Source organism: Galendromus occidentalis, unplaced genomic scaffold (assembly GCF_000255335.2).
Source record: "Galendromus occidentalis unplaced genomic scaffold, Mocc_1.1 scf7180000075950, whole genome shotgun sequence".
NCBI classification, from domain to species: domain Eukaryota; kingdom Metazoa; phylum Arthropoda; class Arachnida; order Mesostigmata; family Phytoseiidae; genus Galendromus; species Galendromus occidentalis.
Genome location: NW_003803940.1, coordinates 176,348 through 200,085, shown reverse-complemented (window position 1 = coordinate 200,085; position 23,738 = coordinate 176,348). Strand labels below are relative to the sequence as shown.

The 23,738-nt window shown below is 51.9% G+C and overlaps 1 protein-coding gene across 1 annotated transcript in view; it reads right to left on the bottom strand.

Annotated features, from left to right (window-relative positions):
- Positions 1–23,738, bottom strand: part of LOC100901239 (aryl hydrocarbon receptor) — a 58,435-nt gene extending 34,697 nt beyond the window's left edge. The window contains exon 1 of the mRNA XM_029113029.1: positions 23,728–23,738. Within this exon, the coding sequence (XP_028968862.1) occupies positions 23,728–23,738 (11 nt within the window). The remainder of the gene's footprint in view (positions 1–23,727) is intronic.

Below are 23,738 nucleotides of genomic sequence, written 5' to 3'. Positions count from 1 at the left end.
GGCTGATATGGGCGAACAGCCTCGCACCGTCTGTCCGTGGCCGCTTGTGGACAGCTACACACCACCGTCGTTCGTTCGCTTGTTCACCACTCACGCACAGACTGAGCTAACTGAAGGAACATTTCGCGGACGAACCAAAAGCAGCCGGACCTGGCGCGGACACACCGACAGAGCAGCAAAGAGAGCCAACCAACCCGGCCGCTAGCAGCCAGCCAGCAGGCAGCTCAGATGCCAGCGGAACCCGCCCATGTTTTGATCAGAGGAGGCGCCTCCGCATAGGCGGGCTCTTCTCCTGCCTCGGCTTCAAAGCCCAGTGGCGCCAGCGCCGGCCGAACTTCGAACTAGGCTGAAGTGGTCAAGTTCGAAAGTACCTGATGAACGAAGGTTTTGTGGACTTCTGTCGGGTGCACTTCGCTATTGTCGCCAGCGCTGCGTCTGAGAAAGTCGATGGGCTTGGAATTTCATCCCATATTGTATATTCTCCGTCTGCTCAGAAATTTCGCCGAACATCGTCATCGGCTCCGTTTTCGCTCTCTGGTTCCAGCTTTTCTGCGGAAAAATAAGGAAAATACTGAAATAATATGCTCATGATGGAGAAATTTAACGTCAACATCCCCGGATGAACTCAGCAACAGTGAGTCTGGTACTGCACCAGAATATTAACTTCCTTCCGAGTTGAGAAGCTCAATTCGCGAAGACGCTCCACAAATGAGAGAGGCGTGTGCTTGGATTCAAATCCGAGCGCCAGCGCTCGAGGCTTACCGAGAGAAATGGGAACGGGGGATCTCGTGAAGATTTTGAAAAACATGGGGATGGCGCCGGCGGCAAGAACGCGACGGACACTGCGGGGATTCCTGCTTTCGACCGGAAACTCGGAGGTTCTCTGAGCACTCTTCGAAGCAGTACGCCGACGATGGGTTGAGGCTGGGTATGAGCTAATTCGGTCCAACCCGGAGATGCTCGTTCCTGGACAGAGGGGAGAACCAGATGACGATCAAAAAGTCTTTATCAGCAAATCAGCGTAGCCTCCCTTCAGCTCCTTTGACGACTTGCTTTAGATTGTGTGATCTGTGAGTGCCGCTCGCCGAGCATTTGGATGGCTTAACCTAGGAAGGCCAAAGGAAAACGCGGATAATCGTACTCGGTAGTTCAATAGAGAATAGGAAGTGAGACCCGAGAAAGCGAACTCCTACCCGAACTCCTGGCCAGTGTAGCTTGGATACTCCAACCTTCACAATCCTATCCCTCTCGTGGTCCCGGGAAGCGGAACCCTAGAGTTCTCCCATCGGTGTCGGCAGAGCACAGAAATGCGGAATCTCGGTTCTGAGGCCGCAAGAATTTGCGGCAATGTATCAGATCGCTTCGACGTTTCGTGCTCCGAGCTCAAAATGGGCTCACGCCATGACCCAGCTGAGAGAATCAAAATATTACATTCCGCTATCGATCAATTGCTTCATTCCCAGGCTTATCTTCGAATTAAGACTGTTGTGCTATCTCTTTATATCATCGGCGCAGAGCGATAGCGTTTATACAACGACGACATGACGATCTCAGAATGCCCGACCAGTGAAAGAGATTCCGCGCATAGCCCACCTTGCGAGCCGGATCCGGCTGCATTCTTTCGAGATAAGAGACGAACTCACACACATTGAGGTCGACGATGGTGTTGAGACGGATTTGAGTGGAGGAAAAATTGAGTCTGCACCTGAATAACCTACGAGGATCGTTCCGCTTGAATCCCGCGGCTGTCGGGATCGAGTGCACCACGCTTCGTTCGGTTTTTCCATTCTATTCGCAGAAAATGTACATATAGCCGGATAATTTCTTATCTGGGATTCCTCCTCCCGTTATTCACGAGTACGATGGGGTTTTCACGACATTCTATCAGACAATCCCGGGAGATATATGTTTCTCACGCGTGGCGGATTCTCTCAATGGCGATTCGTGAGTCGCAGTTAGAATCATCACGCATAGTTCCGTGCAAGGATTTGCATCTCGCGTATGAGCTCAGAGCATCGTACCTCGGACCGTTATCCTCAAGAGGGAACTAATCAAGAAGGGAGAGCTGTTCCCGAAAACGTACATATTCCTTCGATGAAGCTTTCCCTATCCTGCACGTGTTAATACCATTCGTTTATCGCTGGATTGGTTTTTCACGCAGGATTTCTGACCGTCCTGCCAGAACACCTTCTGACCTTGGTGCTCTGTGGAGCCGCGTGGGAGAAATGTGAAGGCTACCGGATCGGATCTGAGAATTGCTGGAAACACGAACAGGGTCAAGTCCGAAAGCGCTCCGAAGTTAGCAGAATTTCTTAAACAGCTCCTCCCAATCTCAAGGGGACTGAAACGCTCGTTTACCGCCATGGGGAAGATTGAATTTTCCTCCGGGGCTGCCTTCCACATCCCGCTTCCGTCCGATACCTCGTAGATCTAGTGGGGAATGGGAGAATTCCCCGAGGGGTTTGCTTCGCGTCACTTTCTCATCCGAGTACCCGAAGATCGGTAGCGGTCGGAGAGGAGCTCCCGTCAGAAATCCCGGGGCGGGTTATTCGCCAGAAGTCTTCGATGAAACCCTTCCTCCATATGCAACCGAGTGTGAAGCGTCATTCGGCTCAGTGGCTGCTGTTGATCCCGCCGCTCGCTGGCACTCACTTAGACCGATCGACGGCGTGGATAGCTGAGAGTATTACTTCATCATATGAAACTCGATTCAGAATTCCAAGGGTGAATTTAATGGGAATGATTCCAACAACGGCGAGTTCAGTGAGCTGGAAAACCTTGTCTGTTGCGTCTGAGCTCGTCAATCGGACTAGCGTCTCCTGACGAACGTCTACCGTGAATCCCAATACGTTCGAACTAGTGGGACCATCAGAGAAGACAATAGTTGATCGAGGCAGTCGTCTCTGAGAAAAATCTTCTTTTTCGGAGACTCGATCGAGATTCTTGAACCGATGGTGGTCGGAAACATTCTGGAGCCGAAAATCGTGGCAATCATCTCCTTCATTTTGTAATGCTTTTTTTCCGGTAGATTATGTGCATTGGATAAGAGTCGCTGGCGGCCATAAATATGGGGCTTACGAATCGGGGAACAAGAAGAGCGACAACAACGACTGACGCCTGTCTCGTCGGGAAACAAATGGCGGAGGGATCAGCCAGGATAATTATGAAAAGTTTCAATTTATTACCCCCTTGATCAGACCCAGGTAACGTGGATCATTTCCATCGACACCCATGATGGATAGGACCGCAGCAGGGAAATACATTGATGAGCCGGCGCTTGTTGATCGTCCGTGTCATTGTCAAACATAAATCATCTCCCGATGTTTGTGCATCTAGGTATTTGACTGGGGGCCCGATGGAATTTTCCTTCCAAAGATTCAATTTCGGCTCTGAAATGAGGAGAAACGAGTCACCGTGTTCCCGCTTAGTTTTGGGGATTCCTCGAACGGTGCTCCACTGTATTGCTTTCGGAGGCCTTAGCTCCGACGGTTCTACCGATCGACCGATGTTTCAGCCTCTGGATCGGATTTTGATGAAAGCCTACATTTTTCCGCTGACGCTACAGCTGAATATACTGCGCGAGAGGCGAAAAGGCGAAACACCGGACGACCGAACATCAGGCAATGACAATCATTAAAAAACTACGACTAATCGAAGGATCCCCTCTTTTGTGTCGTTCCCCGTGTCGCAGCAATCTCGGGAGGTTGGAAGAACATTCCTATATCGAAATACATTCCGTTCCGAACGGGGAAAACTATTGTGTCAACGGCTTCGCAGAATCCTACAAAATCTCGTATGCCTAATAGAGCGATCGTTATCGTCTATGCAGTGGGAAACATTCACTTGATCGCCTATTAGTGGCTTGCAAGTGCTCCGTGTCGATTCCTCGAACGTGACCCTCGAGCACAGCGTTGTTCCGTGAGCTCGGTGAGTGAACGGAATGGTTGTGTGGCACACCACCACCTCCTGAGCTATCCTTCGCCCTTTATGCAGCGCGGAATCCTTGTCTACTGAACGAAGGAGAATTGGACTCTTGACCGGCACGAGAGTTACCAGAACAGATCGGCGGGTGCCCACGTTAATTCAGGGCCTCGTTCTCGGAAACTGCTAATGTTCATCTCCTTTTTGTCTGATTTCGCGAGCACAAGCTTCTTTTTTTGTTCTTGCTCCGGTCGCATAAGAGAACGTCGGGGGAGAAAATCTTTTTGATAAATGTCGTGGAAATGCAGAGGGAAATTCTTAGCACCATAATTATCTCTTTCACGGGCGCACAAAAATGGACGGACAGACTTATGTTAGGAAGCAGCGTTTCCATAGGCGCGAAGCGAGCGAACGGTGCGAATAGTGCCACCTTTAGCTCTATGTCGTTAATCAAAGCAGCGCCTCACGGTCTATTATTAACAATGTATATTTAAGTCTCCCCCTCCCTCTGACAACGTCCCTTTCCCCGTAGTCCCCTGCGACTCTCAGCCAGCCTGGCAGTCAGCCGGAGTTTCGAGCCCGCAAACCTCAAACCCCCGGTCTACTGAGCAAGTGCCAACTACGAGCTCGTCGCCTGTGGTAGGGGAGCCGAGCCAGTACATGGTCGCGGTTCGTTCGAGCTCCGAGAGACTGCCGCACGAACCGGGGCTGGATGACGGAGGCCTGGCTTTGGGAAGCCGGATTGCGCGGAGAGCCGAGCTCCATCGCACCCACAGATGCGAACATCGTTCTTGATCGAGAAACAACTCTATGCAGGTGGCTCGTTACAGAATTTTTCTGTAAATAGTCGATGTTTCGATCGGAGGATATCAGACGAGGAAGAGAGGGACAGATGAAAGGACGGCATCTGAAGTATTCGTGGAGTTCTTACTCGTCGTAGCCAGCCTCACGAAGTCGGTATTAAACTTTAAGGGTTTCAAGGGAGCAGAAAGGCGCTCACTCTTTCGCTCGCTCGTCCAACGAGTCGCAGTCAGAGTCCCAGAGTCGTTGACGACGCATCGTATAAAGCGCGATGCCGAAGTCGAAGACGATGACGAGCACAAAGTTTCAAAAACTGTCACGCAATGTCATTGCTGCCGGCTTTCGCGGCCTCAGCCCCCGTAAACTTTATTAGAACACAAAAAAGAACTTTGGATTAACGCTCAATGAAACAAGACTCGGCCTGACCGTCGTCAGTGTCCTGAATATCTTCGTCCGCGGATTGAGGCATTGCCGTGTTCTGATGTTGCGAATCTGGTCCCGAGACCTTCTCTCTCGGTTTTCGGGCCTGTTTGCTCTCGAATCGTACTCTGCTGGTGTCTGCTGATGTCCGCTCCGCTTCGTTTTGCTGGCCGAGCAGCCAATCAATCTCACTACAATCTTCAGCAGAGAGTAATGGCGATGTAGAAGATGCGGGCTGATTGGGCGCACCGTTGCCATGGGAGCATCGCGATCGAGATTGATTCCGATATCGGAACTCATCGTCAGTCAGTCTAATTACCTATATCAGTCTCAATATCGACCTCTCACAGTCGCGCTCTCTTTGATTGGTTATGACCGTGGAAGTGATGCGTGCGGCAAGCCTGTCTCTACGGAAGGAGTTACCCTGAGGGCGTCACTGGGGATCACCGAAGATTTTCTGCAGCTAAAAGCTACTGGAATGAGCTCGCTTGCCGTTGACCACGATGACGACAGCGCGACAGCATCACCGTGCTCAACGTTCAGAAGTTTTATTGAAATAATTCGTTGAGACACAAATTAGGCGGCACGGACACGATCTTCAAACGTCCAGCTTGTGAGTCATAAACGACGTCCTCTGAGCAAAGAACGCATCCTGGTTTGAGAAGCAGCAGCAGCAGCAGCCGCCGCTTTAAAATACAGCTGACATTCACACAGTCTTCCAGTGGTGTCCTCTCTTTCCCCGCGCATCACTCTCGCTTTCTCACGCTGACAAACACACTCACAAACGACCGCATACGTCTACATACGGTCGACGCTAATGCATACACTCATACGCAAACGAAGTCGAAGAGAACGAGCGAGCTAGCGAGAGAAGAAACTTTGACTATGCGCATGGTCGTCTTCAATGACATCCCCACCGGCCTGTCCGGAGTTCTCTGGTTTCTTCATAAACTTTTATGACTACAAGCAACAACGCGCACCACCGGCCAACCCTTTGTTCTTCAAGGTATGCTAACGTGCTCACTTCTTTGACGGTTCCTGAAACTGAAACAGATGTCTTTTGCAATGTTTGTCATCCCCGCAGAGGAGTAAACGCATTTTTTAACGGGACGTCTAAATTCTTTCCCGCTCAGAACTTCTGCAGTTCACGTTGATTTCCACATAGAGATTTTGTCGATTCCTGCCCCCGAACAAAGCGAGATAAATCTCCCTATAGAAATGTACAATCATTGCACGAGACGGAAAGGAGCGCTAATGAGTCGGGCTTTCGTCGATTCTTTCATGGATACTGAGCGTGTCTAGGGCTCGGCATCTTCAGAGAGAGCCCGATCGAGTCCGGCGCCCCGTTTTGGCACAGATTCCACACGGAGCACCTGCTAGCATCATTTTTGGAGTTGATGTCCGGCAGGCAAGCTCGCTCCCTCGATCTGCCGAGATATCTGATGAGTGAGGATAATTCTCAATGCCGTCCGTTCATTTTCTCGTTCGTTCGGCTGCCACACCCGTTTCACCCCACCCCACCTCACTTTGTGTTCATCAGAGACTATCAATCTCGGATCTTCGGTCCGTCCTAATTTCTTTCTCCTATCCAGTTTCCGATATAGCTTCGATGCTAGACCCTGTTGTTGACCCTGAGGGTCGAGTCCGTTCGAGCTTTGCGGGATGACAGGGTTCCGGAGGGCCTAGAACGACCGCCGTCATCCGGGGAGACTTATTCTGACTTCCCCCTCGCCCCGGCACTAGGTAATGTTCGGCTCCGCTCTGAAACCCGAGTGATCCGGAATATTCGCAGTATATTTCAGAAGATGCCCTGGCTGATGGAAAAATGGCGATTGCGAGATTCGATCCTCTTTTCTCCCGGAGATACCCCCGGGGTATGTCCGAAGTTTCCCCGTCAAAAGGCACACAGCTCTGCGGGTCGCATCAATTACAGTCATGATGCCCTTTAATCGAAACGATGAGTGAGATCGACAGAAAGACGGGCGAGTAAGCCTGGAGCCTTACTTACTAATATGGGGACATGCAGCAGAGCTCGTTTCACTAGTTTCCCTCCGGTCCAGCGAGGGAGCTAGGCGGGCAGGCCGGCCGGCCGGCCAAGAGCAGCAGACCACATGGATCACATCATACAAGTATGCTCACTCCACCCTGTAATAGTTTCAGCCCGATTTCCCCGACTCGACAAAACGGGAGGGGAGGAGACGAAATCTATGAGGGAACGGGGCTCTATGAGAATATCGTAGAATGGCGGGCGACGGCCGGGGGGGGGGATCGGCACCCCGAATCGCGCCCGCCGATACTCCCCGATTAGGGCCCCGACCCTCCCTTCAGGTGAAAGAGCGGAAAAGAGAAGCAGTCGGAGGGGATCGGAGTAGATATCAGCGCATGTAATCACTGGGAGGAGATCTGATCATCGTTCTAGACTTGAGATCTGAGCATATCAAGGAAAGCAAACTGTTCCATTTCTTCGAGGTCAGAATAACAGCGGCATCGGGTGTACTCTTCAGTCCGAGTCCTCGACACTTTCCGAGCTCGAGTGAGCGGTCGGCGATATTTTCCCCGGGAGATCCCCTCGCTCCCCAACCGTCTGGCTTGCACTACCGACCGAGTCAGCGAGCTCCGTCAGACGACTTAGACGCCGAAGAACGGCAAATTCAATCACCCTTGAAGGCTCGCTATTGACTCCGTGATAGCGGAGGAACGAAACAATGGCATCAGGAAACTCTGGGTGGAGACCGCTCTCCGTCAATGATACAGTTTAGTCTGCATGTTCTTCTTCCGAAGCGAAGCGTTTTCCTTACCCTTCGCTCTCGCGCTGACTTCGGGGTTCCCGATCCCCAGTCTATTGGACGGTCAGAGAGTAGGGTGGGCCACACGGAAGACGAGCAAGTCGCTCGACCTACGAGGATCAAATTTCCGGATTCGTTGGATGGAGGAGCGCGCAAGGAGCCTGAAACCCGTCCATCGAACCTGTTGAAAACCCGAGGGTCCCGATCCGAGGACCACGACGATTCGTGCAGCCCGGCTGCGGCCGTTCTCTCTCTGGCCGTTCTCGTTGGCCCATGAGGATCATTACGCGAAGACGCGAATTTCGCATGGATACCGTCAGAAGGCAGCAGACCGTTGGAGGTGAGTCGATGGAGGCAAGCAGCGGCCGAAAAGAGATTCTAAAACTGCCCAGCCCTTCGGGAACGATTCGGCGCCATTATGATAATCACATCAACACACAGTTTTGTCTTTCGTTCGAAGACGAAAATAGCGGCCGACGTAATGAGCGTATGGGGAGAGAAAGCAGCAGCGCATCGGAAAATGTCAGCTGACGGAGTGGTCGTCGTTGGCATAAGTCGTTCGAGTTCGACCTGTCCAAGCCAAGATCGTGCTGTCGACACATTATCTGGTCATTTACCAGCTCAGACGCGCTTCGACCAACGGTAGTGCTTCACGGAGTCGCGTAAATGCTCCGGTTCCTCGCTGGTGTTCCAGACGGTCTCCTCGGCAACTTCAGAAGCGCTTTCTTCCCTAGAAGGGTCGCTCTTCTCGTGAACGAACCCAATCAGCATCCCGCTCGTCGGCGCGGCGTGAAATACGCATTACCAATAATTATTGATCCGCGATTCTCTCGTCTTCATAGAGAAACGTCCGATGCCCGTTTGAATTCAGGAAGGATTCTGAGTTCTCCTCACACTTCTTCTCGTCTCCGTTTTTCCCCACTTTCTTTGCCTTCCCCCTCTTAGGTCTCACGATAATGCCTGCGGTTTTCCTGCTTGGAATTCTCATCACTGAATGAAAGAAATGGATTCATAAGTAGGGTAATAATAGTCGAAGACACAATTCTATAAGAGACGTAAGGGAAGGACAGGGAGGGGGTCGGTGATTCCATTTTTCAACTCGTGCTCGGGGCCTCTCGTCGTCTCGAGTGTATTCGGCGTAAATTGCGTTTAGCACGTGACGCTTTGCTTCTTCTAAAGTAGACTAGAGCTGAGACTGGCGTGCTTGTTCTGGAGCGAGTGTCGTCCACTGGCTCCTGGCAGCGTAGCAAACCAAGTGAAGACCATTAACACCTCCCGGTATGAACTGCTCTTTACACTTAAGCTTCTGCGAGCTACCAGATCTGTTCTCAAAACCCGAACCGACATAATTTACTGAGCCTTGTTGCCGGTTTTCATCAAGTTTCCTCATCCTATCGTTTTTATCCCGCGGGGGAAATCGCCTGCGAGGGGAATTCGGAGCTTTCGAGAATGTCGAGATCCCGGGAGACACCGAGTTCGGGATAATTTTATTAGATCCACCGACGGGGTCAGACTTCTCCGGTGAGTGATTCAAGGGTAACCCATTGACGCCGAGAGCGGATCGACGCACTAAGAGCTGAAATGGACTCAATCGAGTGAGGCATGGATTGAGCCGCTAAACGATTGCAGTGAAGTCCGTTGGGGTCAATAACGGACGTGACGTTCTAAGCGAGGCATGCCCAGCGTAGGGCAGTGTTGTTGCTAAGGTCGTTGTTTCTGTTCAGGCGCATATTATGATTCAATAATGTGTCAGCGGGACGTTTCTGAACGGAGCTATGCATGAGGAGCTCGGAGGTGTATTCTGTGGTGTGCGTTGCCGAGCGGCTTTTCGGACAGCGGTGTCTCTTCGGAGCGCGACCGCCGTCGCCTGCTCGGTGAAAAGGAGGAAGTTCTGAACGGCTTTTCGCATGTCAAATCGACACGCTCCAGGAGTCTGTTCCACGGTCTCAGTCGGCGGCTTGACTCGATGGATGGATGGACCGACCGACAGTCTCTCTTTATCCAGAAGCAGTGGGTCTCCGTAACTCCGAAGCTTTATCGCCATCGTGTTCGTCGTCGTCGTCGTCATCCTGATCGGGTTTCTGTGTCGCTCACAAACTCGTCGTCGCTTGTCAAAGTCATGTACTTCCCCTCCCGAGGCGGCATTTGCTCAGCCGCAGGGCAAATAATATGATGTGCTTTCGGCTTCGATTTGTCGCTTTCCCTGTGACATCGCTCAATATGATTCGCGTCACATCCAGAGGAAATCAATGGATCATCGGCTGACCGTTTCCCTGTCTTCGTCTCGGATGCTCGAATCCTTTGGGTGTTGACGAGCTTCTCCTTGCTCGAACTGAACGCAGTCGAAAAGCCGAATAGGAATTCGCATTCTCCACTTCACACGGATAGCAAACTTTCTCGCCTTGGCTCTGGACTCGTATGTGTATAGCGAAGTTCGAACGTTGTTTCTTGGTTCAGGTACGATCGTCGATCTCTACGTAAGTCTAGAGACCAAAGTACGAGCCATTCGACGTAACGTTCCATCCGATTCCAGCAGCGAGTGGCTGATTACGCTTTCGTCTCTCGATCAATGACACTTCCCAACAACCGTTAGTCACGGTTCGATTGAGTCTTGTGCTAAAGCTCGACGGATTCATATCTCCAGAGCCTTGGTAAATGCTGTTCCGTCGCTGCTCGTGTTGCCTTTTCCGCTACACGTGAGGACGGCTAGTTCATGCGAATGAGCATTCCATCGATCTCCACCACGGATTGATCGAGGAGCCTCGAAATTCAGAAAATGTCGCGTCATTGACGGACTCTATTCGTGGCGTCCCTGTCCGACTGAACAGTCGTCGCACCGTGGCTGCTGGGATTCGGAAGCACCGTCTGCTACTCCAGGAATTGATTGCTCGGTCTGACTTTACACGATTCATGAAAATTACCTCCCGCCTCGCTCCAGAACGATGCTTGAACAAACAGAAGAGCTGGGGCAGACGTCATCGGCTTCAAAATCACCGATCTCAAATGTTCCACTCCGAAATTAGTTTCACTTCGAAATTAGCGGATGAACGAGCGAGCGGGTGAGCATTCAAAACGCCGAAATCGGTGTCATCTGTTGTTAACAGCTCGGAGTTATAATTCGTCTCTAATTTCGTAATGACCACTTGCGGTTAGACCTCTCGCTCGGACCACCGTCGGAGACGTCCGGAACATGGGAAATCCGAAAGCAACACCTGTGCTCATCGGTGTACGCACTGAATGGATCACCGGATTTCATGACTTTCTCCTCGGTCGTGCCTTAAGGGCTCCAAAAGACAGATCTCACATCCGAAAATCCCCACCTCTTGGGTCGGGACTTTTCCCGGGTGCTCTGTGCAATCCGATGCCCTATGGAATCCCCGTCAGGGATTGACAGCAATACGAAGGACTCAGACAGAGAAATTAGCGAAAGAGCCAAAGTCTTGAACGACATTTAGTAGCGCTTTGCTGGTTCTTGAATTTTCGCGAAACTCAGTTCTTAGGTTCGGCGTTTGCAAACACAATAGAATTGGGGTCGCCGAGTGGTGGCCCGTAGGGTCTCGAAGGTTGCCGACCGCGCAACAGAAAACGCCATGAAGTTCCAAGAGACGCATGATAGCGGCCACGGCCGAAGCCGCAGTGAAGGCTTGCGCGCAGAGCATATTCGAGACTCAGCCTCCAACGCGTAGGTCTCTCCCGAAGCAGTCCTCTCGATTCCGTCGCTTATTTCGGTGTTGACATGGAATTCAGTAGCGACCGATGTGAGGTACGCCACCGTAGGCCTCTGTGTAAGGGAAGCGGCTCTGCCGCTGCTGCAGTTGCCGCATTAGACAACAAGAACGGATGTGTCTGACGTGTCACGCAAAAGTTCCATTCGCTTTCAACGTCGACTCGCCTCGGTTTGAGCTAGAAATTTTGCTGCTTGAAATTTCGACGCACAAACTGCTTTGACGTCTACGAATGAATAATCTATGAGAGCCTGAGCGTCCCTGCAGGATTCTGCTGGTCGGTGAATTTCCTCGTGAAAAACAAGAAAAAAATTATACCTAGAGTCCATGCTGGAAACCCTTTTGCCGGAAGCCTGTGCTCAGCTGCTGACTCAATGGCGGGAACCCGATTTTTCTACCTAGAAATAAGTCTCGTTTCTTGAACTTCTGCAATCGAATTGATTCAACAAGGTGCAGGACAGCGAACAAGTCGGCGATCCGTTCACAAGTCGATGATTCTCCGAGATGGATGCTCCGATACGACAGATCGGTAAGAGCATGTTGTAAGTGGCGATTATTTTCAGATCCCGGTGACCGAAATGACCTCAGCTATCAGAATCTCGTCCGTTCGGTCGTGGAGGAGAAGAACATCTCTGAAAGCGTCCCCCTTCTCGAAAGAGAAGAGTTCAAAGGCGCGGACAATCGAAGCGTTCGCTCGACATTCTCCTCTAGTAGTCCCGGTAGCCGAGGTGACGATTTTGGTCGAACTTATCGTTGTGCCGGACGGCGCGACGCCTCCGGCTCGTAGCTTCGTTCTACTACTAATGTGGACTCTCCAACCTTCTCGGAGCTTGGCGAGAGCTATCCGTCCCATGCGGCGGAAATGCTCGAGGAATTTTCGTGATTCTCGTCATTTCGTATAAGCCATGAACTGGATCAGCTTCGAGGAGGAGGATCGATGTGGAAAGCTCCTATGGGCCATTGAGAAAGCTCGATCTCGGCTCTGCGCTTACGGGCAAGAAATTCTCGAAAGCCTCGGAACATCTGAAAGGCGTGGCCGCAGGTGTCCTCAGAAAGCTGAAAATAACGCGTATGACCAGAAGGCGACTCGATACACGGCGGCTCAGGGTACGAGTAGACACCAGGAGAAAACCGTCGATCCAAAGGGTGCCGACCGACGCCACGAACAGCACCGCGTTCGACCCGGGGAGTGACCCCGGAATAGTATCGAAAGGAAACGAGAAGAAACTCCAGCTGCTCTGACGGGAAGGGAGGTCAAGGTACGGGTCCGAACACGAGTCAAACAGGTTAACATGTCAAACGTCAACAGACCGTCGAGTAATCGTCCTCAAACGCGTCTCTGTTCTCTATCGATCCTCTCGCGACACATAACGGTCCTTTGACAGGCTTCAATTTTCGAATGAATACTCATCTCCGAAGTGACCTGGGATGGTTACTCAATGGTTCAAACAGTCGGTTTTTAGGAATTGACGTCCGCTTCTTCCCGTCAACTTCGATTGCCCATTCATCGGGTGTCTCTCACCGATGGAGTCGGGTGTCTCTGGGAACCAGCCAGCACTAGGCCCCACGTCGATGAAGCCACTCGTATGGGTGCGCCTTCCCTCAGGTAGCGGCTCCACGATCATCACCACGGCCACCACGACCGGCGACCGCATCAGCGGCAGCAGTCGTACTGGTTCCTTGAAACAAACCACATGAGGGCTCATTGTGGCTAGGCCGACCATTGAAAGCGTAATGATCGGTAAATGTTTACGTAGGGAAAGACAGAATCAACAACAATCTAGGCACTAAGTACGTCGGTAGTCGTCGGTTCTCGTTTCTAATTGCGGGAAGTGCTTCCGTAAGATGAGGGCTGCTCAGAGACGAGCGAACGTACGGAGTACGGATGGACGGAGAATTGTACGCGGCAGTCGGACGAACGGCAGTTGGCAGACGCCTATCGTCGGGGGTCAAATGAGAGAGAAAAAGTGAACAAGTCACATGTGGCAGAGTAACGACAAGCACAACAAAACCTTCGAGAGGAGAAGAGGATTTCGAAGGGCACCCATCGCGCTAACGCTTTTCGGCGGTAGGTGAACTTAGTTGTAGGTCCAACTCGCCCCGAGCTTAGTGGGTGCTGGCGGTGGTGCTGCGGCTGCTGCTGCCGCCGCCACTAATGCCACTGCCGCCGCTTAAGGGTTTCACAGTGGGAAAACGAGCCGTTTAACCGCATTAAAACACGATATATTGGTGTTAGTGGTTGGTGGCTAAACGCGCTCCGCAGGGGGTAAGCGAGCGGACCGGATCGACTGCAGGCTGATAGGACTACTGAAGAAGATTCACAGAAATCCGAACTGTTCTCAGAAATTTCCGTCTTCTTCACTATACAATGTAAAGGAGAAGGCATTGCTTCGAATGTCGTCACAAATTCACGACCGTCAATTTGAAATTTGTTTTTTTCTTCCTCTCGATACCTTCGACTGTTTGGCCGTCTGTCAGTTGGTCTAGCTGCCGTCTGTGCGACAAATGCTGCAACCCGGAGAGATTTACGTTTTTTTCTCAAGAACACTTCCTTCACTCGAATTTCGAAAGAAATCGAGAGCGCGCTTCGTCACAGGACAGATCGGCGAGATTTTTTGACTCTTGGGTTCTCCAAGTCTGCGGAGGTCAGTTTCTGTCGGAAACTGGTGTTGGAGTTCGGAATCGGGAGGCGGTGACCTGAATTCCTGGAGGAGAACGACAGCATGCGTTCCCTCCCAGAATCTTCCTCGCCGTCAGATATGCCGCCGCATTCTCCCTCCCCCTGAAGCTCCTGCTTGACCCCGTACGCACACTCGAAGCCCCCTCTGCTCCATTGATTCTGCAGCCCTTGACTCTTTTCAGGTCCATAACCAAGCGTTCATGGAGAGGAGCTCCCTTGCCGTAGCCTCGCATCGCGTGATCGTCGGCTGTGTGACCTAGCGATTTCTTCTCAACAATCTCACTCGTCGATCGAAAACAATTCACAGTGCGAGAGAAGCGAAACCGTCTAAAATCTGCTCATGGTCCTAGCTCCGACTCGCTTATTTGCTCCCCGTGGGCCCTCTTTCCTCAAGCCCAATCTTCTGTTTGTGAATCTACGCGACTTGAGATGTCATCGAGTCCCCGGAGAAATTCGCTGAGAAACACCGCCCATACGGGAAGCTGTGCTCGGTCAGAAGAGGTTCCCAAGGCAACAATTGAAATAAGTTTCGAAGAGTTTTTAATGATAGACAAAGAACACACAAAACAACGAAACAGTGATGAAGCATCGTCGTCAGCAGCAGCATCAACATGCTCATCATTGGATGAGTGAGTGCGTTAGTGAATTCCTCCGCGGACGCCGGCTGCAAACTTCTTCGTCGTCGTCCCAGTCATCGTTGACCAGACGTTTCGTTGTGCTGTGCACCGTCGTCTGGGACAATGCGAACAAACTTATGCGAACGGGGTTGCGCCGAGCTGACCAACCCTAATCACCGAACGCACCTACGAAGCATTGTCTATGTTGTTCATTTTTTTCTCCCTTCGTCCCGGCAGTCCAGGAGTCGATTCCAGGCTGCTCGGATCCTCCCCCTCGTCCGGTCCACTATTGCGTTCTATCTTCCATCACCATAGTTCTAGGGAGCAATCGACAGCTCATCTCGTTTCTGGGAATCTGCGGAAGTTTTTCGTCCGGTATCGCAGAGATTGTCTCCAGCAGGCGACAGCTATGCGATGGTGCAGTCACTGAATTCCACCTGTCCCTCCCCCTCCCTCGAGAGCTATGTGCTGCTCGATAGTTCTCGGAACGACCTCGACTACAAGCACTGATTGTAGACGGAGTTTTGGCATCCTCGGTCGCGATGAATGGATGCGAAGATTTGCCACCAACAATGAAGAAGCTCACGAAGAACTTAGAAGGCTCGGCTCAGCTAGAACAAAGATGGGTCTTCGAATGCAGAAGCTGAACTACAAAATTCATCGCGTGACTCTACTCGAGTGTCTCGTACACCTGGCACCACTACGCCGGCTCGATGAACATCAACGAGCCGGTGCTGATGATGATATCAGAGATTTCAGGATGTTCCTTGACGGAATCGTTCGCTGTCGGAAGCGGGGATAGAGCAACAACACCGAAAAAAAAATATTCTCGCTGAATTAGACAATAGAAACAGTTCGAATCGATTCGCGGGAGCGCAACTTCGCCGAAAGGAACTAGCCCTAACGAGGTACATAGTACATGATACGTTAGTTGTTTCCGTCACTGATTCCCGAGGATCTCATGATTCATTCGGCTGAATATCTGCTCCTGGACCCGATTTCGGTGCCGATCAACGCTGGAGCGATCAGAGCTGAACAATGTGAAAATTTTTCGCTTCGTTTTCAAACGTTTCAGTGCCTCGGAGGCCTTTCGGAGGTGTCGCGCGAAAAGATCTATGTCTTGTCCCCAGGTGGGAAGAAGAATCTTCTTTCGACATAAATCGCTTGAAACAAAAATCTGCTACTCGAGGAATTCGCCGCAAAAGAAAGACACCGAACGAAAGTAGGGAAGAACGACACTAATCGAGGGCTATCGCTGTCTGCCTACCGGGTGGCAGCAAGATCGACGTTTTGGCCACTGAGCGACTCCGACGCCACGCGCGCATTCACTTTCGGTAAAGTATCGTCCAAGCCGACAAAGTCACGAGATTTTTTCCCAAGCTGAGAAACACGGATTTCCTTCCGGAGAAATTGTCGAATACAATGAGGAGCCGACGGGAGCCGAAACCCAGCAGAACCTCGCTCATCAGTTGATTATCCCCGCGTAACGAAATAACGGTGCTGATTTTGAAAGGCATGGCCATTCTGATGTGTTTGCATGGAAGCGTCCGGTGATTCAGCTCATCATGCGGCTAATCAGTCGGAGGCTCGACCGGCCGGGCAGGCGGGCCGTTAAACGCTCGCCCTCCAGTCGGCCAGACGGTCAAGTGACGTAGACCAATTAGATACGGGCACTTGTACCGCTAAATGAGCTTTGTTGGTGCTACTATTCACAGCCTAATATGGGAATCCCGTGGACCGGTTCACTCGTCTGTCCGTTCACGTCGTGAGAGTGCCACCGCGGTGCGAATAACCCCATAGAATCCCCGTTCGTCACCGCCGGCGACATCCAGGAGTGGGACGAAAGATTATTTCTAAACTCACTGGATTTCCGGTCGGGAACCGCGCTTCTTGTCGAGCGCAATTCTGTTGCGAGCTGTTGGTCGAGTGTTTGGCAATGATGCGAGTTGAACGAGTCGCGCCTCAGCCGTGCAATCAGAACCGCCGCAACTTACAGCTGATACAGGGAGCATGTTATTGAGTTCGGAGGCTCGATCGCTCAAAGCTGGCGTGCACGAATTTCTCTTGCTCCCGCTCAGGACTAGGCCGGTCGAGATGCACGGGTCTGTGTTTCTTAGTTTTGCTCGGATGCCGCTCCTCGCGGCCCTCTTTTCGTTCAACTTCCGAGCTCTCTGCCAGGACTCCAAACCACCTAAGTGTTGGTACGATCCACTATGTTCGTCCATCTCGCGCACCTCAGCTGAAGTCTCCATGTATATTCATATATCAAAAAGTTCCGTGGCTACTTCCAAGAGGGTGGATCATCTCAATCGATCGGATCTCGTACGGAGCGAGTTCGTTGCTGAGATGTCCGACCAAGGGCAGGGAAGCCACTCCAAGCTGCTAATGAAGCTCTCGAGTGTCGAGCGTGGGAATCCTCACTGTCCTTGGCCCAGCGTCTCATGAGAACCAAGCTCTAGAGCGCATTGATCTCCGACCGATTCGCCGCGATACGCTTTACTGTTTCGGAGGCTACAGGTAGGACTCTGCCCCAAGAGCGTAGTGCCTGCCAACCTGACGCGTCGAGGTAGGTGTCAGTGAGAAGGTTCGCTGCTGCTGCTTCGATGGTCGCCGCCGCGCCGCCGCCACCGGTAGCTGTGGTGGAACCTATTTCGAAGGACGGCGCCCTCCTCTTGGCGTGCTCGCGCAGATTGAAGTGCCCGGACCCCATTTGTTACGTTCCCGTCTGACACAAACGCTCATGCTGACTCGTCGTTCACTCGATTCGAGATGGAGTTTTTGCTGTGCACAGAAGCACCTCCGAATTATTGACCCCGGACTTTGCCATTTTCGAATTTCTTGGGCTGAATCGAATTCCGAAACCACATGCCTTCCCTCGTGGGTCATGATGAGCCATGGATGACCTCACTTCCGAATTCATTCTCCCGACGATTTTCTGGTGTATTTGATAAGGAAACGATAAGGTTTCAATGAAGACTACGAGTAGTGAGTGCTGGTGCTCTTGAAATCGCGTGATCCCTCGTGGGGAGGAAATTTAGATATGGAAGAAGCGGCAGGACTCACAAGCATCGCCTTTCGACTCCGCCGTAGTTGGTCAAGAACGGAGAAAGATTAGTGGTGCTAACAAGGCATCGCAAAGGCTACGTCCCGAGTCTCTATTGCTACTGCCTGGCTTTGTTTCGAAATGAGCTAACGCACACGCCAACGACATTCATTTTTCTTCTCCGCAAGTCATTGTTCTGCTAAAAGTTTATTCTAGTCAGCCAGTCAGTCGGTCAATCAGGATTGAGAATTGTGGAATTTGCATACAATCATTGTGAGCCAGAAGTATCTATTCAAAGTCCTTTAGGTCTTTGGTTATCTGCCCCGGCTGTTAGAATCGAATCGCCTCTGGATAATTCGGTGATAATTACTATGGATATCGACTTCGAATCGGGTCTTGTCCGCATCAGATCGATGGATTGCTCGAGAGCGACGAGAGAGTCGCGAGGTGAAGTTTCCCCCGATGGCACGTATTGGGAAAAATATCGATCAAGAGAACTCGTATGGGAATTTTCCCGATCGTGAGAGCCCAATGGAGTTGAAAATTGTAAATCCACCGTAGATCCGCTAGATCGGATCCTCCCCAGGCGTGAGAGGATGGATAGGCGTGATTATGCTCAGAACAGAAGCAACGAGGATCAGGCGACAGAAGAAAAGTACAAGTTCCGCGCGTCTGCTGAAGACCGGTAGTAAGTTCCGACGGTGAAGTAACAACTGCTCTGACGAAACTTCTATAGTTTGCAGTTGACGGAGTCGCCAACCGCTCGAGGGAGCTGCCGGTCGAGCTGGCTGCGAAACGAAAAGCAGGCTGGCGGTTGAAGTTTGTCTCATCTCGGAGGAACTCGATCCGAAGAGGCTGCGGCAGCAGAGGAAGACGTCTGTAAGAAAGTGGGAGCAGCCCCCTCCGAGCTAGTCAGCCAACAGAAAGATCGTCTTGTGTCTTTCGGCGATGTTCACTAGGCGGTCGCTCACGACAAATCATCATTAGCTGTTTCTGCTGCTGCCGCTGCCGCCACCGCCTCGTCTTCTCCAACGACGACTAGCAACAAGTAAGCGAGTGAGCAAGCGAGCTGAAGGAGCGCTCGACGAAGACGAACCAACAACAGCAGAAATACGAAGTCGTTCCGTCGGCCGCGCCACGGTATCCTCTTGTGTCGACCCATCTCCACTCATGTCGATGGACTCGTCGCGTTCTCCCTTTGACTGACTGATTGATCTGATTGCTGTGACTTTTGCTCCCCGTTAGTTTCCCCCTTCCGGACGGCGGAAACCGGCCTAATGTAAAGAATTGCGACAGGAACAAGTAATCTTCGATCCTCAGCGGCAGAGAATGCAGCATGAGAACACATACGGTACTGGAAACCGAAAACTCAAATCCGAAACCGATAAGCGGTCGCGAGCTCCGTTCTCGACGGTTTGGCTTCTCGACCGCCGCATGGCAAGGGAGGCAGATGCAGCAGCACACCGAAACCGCATCGTCCGTCTCCGCATCGAATCATCGTGCAGATGTTTGATTCATGACGGCGACCGGGTCTGCAACGAAGACGTCGACGAAGAGACGACAGCAACGACACAGACGGCAAAGCCGTCGACGGCCTCTCACACCTGCGGGACGAACGGGGTCAGGAAACCTACAACGTCGACATTTCCGTACAGATATACATACATAGAGTTTATATCGAAGGAAAAAATCGGCGTACATGAGACATTCTCTCCTGCAGATCGCTCTCGTTTCTGAAGGGAGCTTACAGGAAGCGAAGAGATCTTCCCGACTCCTCAGAGTCCGACTCGTATCCGAGCTCCCCTGGACGGTCTCCGAGCGCAGAATTTTCTCTGTCGGCAACGGAATATGCTCCGGAGCCTCAGGCGTAATCGCGCGCTTGCGCTCCGTTTGGTCTCGCTCCGGAACCTCAGGTGTTCCGGAAGGGGCGGGAAGCTCCCAAAATCTGCTCGTCACTGCGACACAGAAAAACAGCAACCTAAGACAACAGTCAATAGGCAGCGCAAAGACGCGGTGCCATGTGTTTACGCTGCAGAGTCATGTCGTGAGGGTGTCCATCGAAAATCCGATCCGAGTTCACGCGACCGCTTGAATCAATAGCGCCTGCCGGAGCAGCGTTTAGCAGAGATGCTCTCACGGAATCTTCGCCTTCGGAACGGAAACATTCCGATCCATCATCGGGCTACTCCTAAGACACATCGAGAGGTGTTTGCAGTGCTGTTTCCCCGCTGATGAAACGAAAACCCTCGCTGATGATCTACATTGTTCTCTTTCTTTTCCGAAAATTCTCGGTCGGACGCGAGGATGGTGGATATTCCTTGAAAGAGGAAGAGTATGCAGTCCGTCATGGTCCGGCCAACAGGATTCCATCGTTTTCTGAGTATTTTCAGTCTACTTCTGGCAGAGCGTGTAGGTGCCTGAAAGTTCTCATAATATATCCCGAAGGGCGATTCGTCATAATCAGAATGTTTAGCAACTGTTGCCGGCCCATTTGAGTTGCTACCGTTTCCGCAGCAAGGCTTGGGCATATGCGCGTGCGCTTTCCAGCCTTAGGACGGCCCTCAGCGCCGGCATCGCAGCATGTTGTACCGCCCACGCCCACCAGCCAGCCAGCCAGTTAGCGATAGAGTCCCGTCCACACGGAAAAGAAACTCTTCACGGCTTAGCGAATAACGTCTCAGCGAAACGAAATAATGCAAGTTCCGTCGATGATGGTCTGCCGCCAGAGAGCTCGCGGCGCGGAAAATCTCTATTTTCCTTCTGTTCTTATTACTGCCATGCCTAGCCACCATTTAATGATTTTATTGCTCAGTATGCATTTCACGGAGGCTGTTCCCGATAGTGGTCATCGTTGCGCTTATATTCGTCGACGACGATCTGGTTACCGTCATTGTCTCACAGTTGACTGAGTTTGGTCCGAATCATTGCCCACGAAGAGTGAGCTCATGTGGCTTCTGAAAAGGAACAGTCAAACCTCACTCAGCTATTAGAAGCGAACAAACAGATTCCCGACGCTCGCCAAACTCTGCAATCATTCCGGTAATGATGATGATCGCAGTGGTCGTCGGGATAGGGGGCTTTGAAGGAAGGAAACGGACGATACTGGATGATTCTCTCGCAGTCGGAGGCTTTCTCGATTCGCCGAACGGCTTACCCGATGAATGGAAAATCACGTATTCGTCGACGAATGCACGACTCCAAGCGTCCGGCATTGGAGCTCCCCCACCTGAATGACTCGTCATCAGACGTTCGGAGGAGTGGAGAACTACTCGACGGAAGAGGAAACTCAGCAAGGACACAAAGACACAATGGGAATCGTTCTTGCCAGGAACGTTGCATTCATGAATTCATTCAATCACAGAAAGCGACTATAGGGACGAATTTCTGCGGAAAAGCTCAAGGTCCTCGGTCCCAATGGAGACCGAAGAGATTCTGCCCCCGCGACTCGAAGAGAACGGAATGCATCTCAGGGCTTCCACAGATCTGAACCGATCGCCGATTTGGCTGTGTCGACACCTGGGCTTTCAATCAGATCGATTCGGCCGATCGGCGGCAACGCCGGATACCTCGCCAGAAGGATTAAAAACACGAAATTTTCAGCATGTGGACGAGCCCAACGCGAGTCAGAGCAGAGTCAGTAGTTTCGGCTTCATTGGGCCGTGGTCGAGCCGATAAGATAGGGAACGATGAGAGCGAACGAAGAAGAATCAGTAACCGCGACAGCGAAGTTCCCTTATCTGGGAGCGCTGCTGTGAGATGCGTAAGCCGACCGAGGCCTCAATGGATATACGTCTTCAAGTGACGCCGCCCGCCGTCGACAACATCGAATTACCACATTACCGAAGATAACTGCAAGAAACAGAGCCATTGACAGATAATCACAGCCAGTCATCCATGAGCGTGACAGATTCGTGAACGCTTCGCTTCCAGTAGATCCGATAAAAACCCGCCGACACATCGTCGAGATCAGACGTCCTTTGCGCAGATTCCGGAATTCGACAATTGGCTCGGTCGCTGACCGATCGAACTCGAGCTCAATGTAGGATCTCGTATCTCTGTCTCCCTACGTGATGGGGAAGAAAAAACCGAATCACAATAGAATTACCACTCGAGTTCCGCCCTATTCAGTAAGAGAAACTCAAACCGGAATGTTCGATCTCAGCTCGAAGGGTACCTTCGCGGTTCGGCGGGAAGCTCCTTCGCTGACGCAAGTAGCTCCCTCTAGAAGCAAGCGCGGCAACTAAGCCGCGGCCATGTGCTCAGATGACCCTGGAGGCCGAAAGCCTCAGAGAGCCGCTTTGTCGACACCGCCCATCTCCCCGGTCGACTTGTGTTTCAGTCCTATCTGCCGACGCAGATGTCCCTAATGCTAAATGGACTAATTGATGATAATGACAACGCCGACGATGCGATTACCTGAAAACGAAGAGCGGGGGAGGCGACTTATCTCTCCACGGAACGAAACCGTGGAAGGGGGTGCTCCAAACAGCCAATACCTAAATGAACTCCGCCGAGCGGCTCATTTTTCAGATAAGCAGTTCGGTTCGACGGCTGTCAGCAAGATGTCTATCGGAGGATACCTCCCAGTTCGATGATGGAAAAAATGACATCGCTCGCTTCTCCGCTATTATTGTGCTCCGAAAGACGCCTTCGATTGCACATGGGATGGGGTATCGGGACTCGAGTGGGAGATTTTCGATCAGATGCCATTCATGGGAAACATCTTGGAGGGTCTGCTCTCGCGGCGGGATGCACGGGCTGCTGAATCCGGTTGGAAATCTCTCAGAGCTCCAAGGAGACTCGTATGCGGTGCAGGGCCCGAATCACTTACGGCCCATCAAGCTGAGACTTCGGCCTGGGGCGGGGCGCGAAGCAGCCCACGGGGGTGAGGACATCGAAGTATATGGAGAAGTTGCTTCGGTGGGGGATCACTTAGTCGATGAATCCTCGGTCGTTCCGTCGGCAAGCGGCTCACCCGGTCAGCCTCCAGTCATTCAGACGGACAGGCGGACTCACCGACCGTTACTATACCCTCGCTGTCACGCTAGCCCGAGTACAGGGTGTATCAAACGCATTCACCAATCGCACAGCCCATGTCGACAACTAGCGAGCTTCTGATGATACTTCGGCTGAGAAGGTACGATTCCATCTCCCCCGATCAGATATCACGATCGGCTTGAAGGATATACCAGCCGGTATCGCGAAAATTCTAATTCTGTACAATGACGCGAGCCGGCTCCCCGGGAATGGAATAAGTGGTGGGAAACCTACTCCTCCCAGGCGGTATGAACGGATCCTTTGAAAAGGGCGACATTCCCTCCTACTCCGGCGGATCGTCTCCGCTCGAATTCTGCCCACCCTGTGTTCTGCGTTTCGTGTTCGGAGCTTCTTCAGATATTCATTATTGCTGTTGCCGCCGCTACTCCGGCTGCTATATAATGTTTACTCAACGAGGAGTCTCGCTGTCTTTATTTTTCCCCTTCTTGAACCCATCTCCTGAAAATCTTCCGGTCAAGCGACCCCTGACTAATTTGTTCTCCCCACCGCCCAAATGAATTGGAGCTGCTCTTCGAATATCCGTGCAGCCAATATTTGGAGAACCGGGGTCTCCGAACTTAATTCTGAATCGAAGTTTGTCCCGCCAAGCTCGGAGGCCGGATGGTAACCAGATCGAGACGGTTTACAGTCCGCGGGAGCCGTCACGTCAGCGACTCGACATCGATCCGTCACTCACCCGAGTCCCAT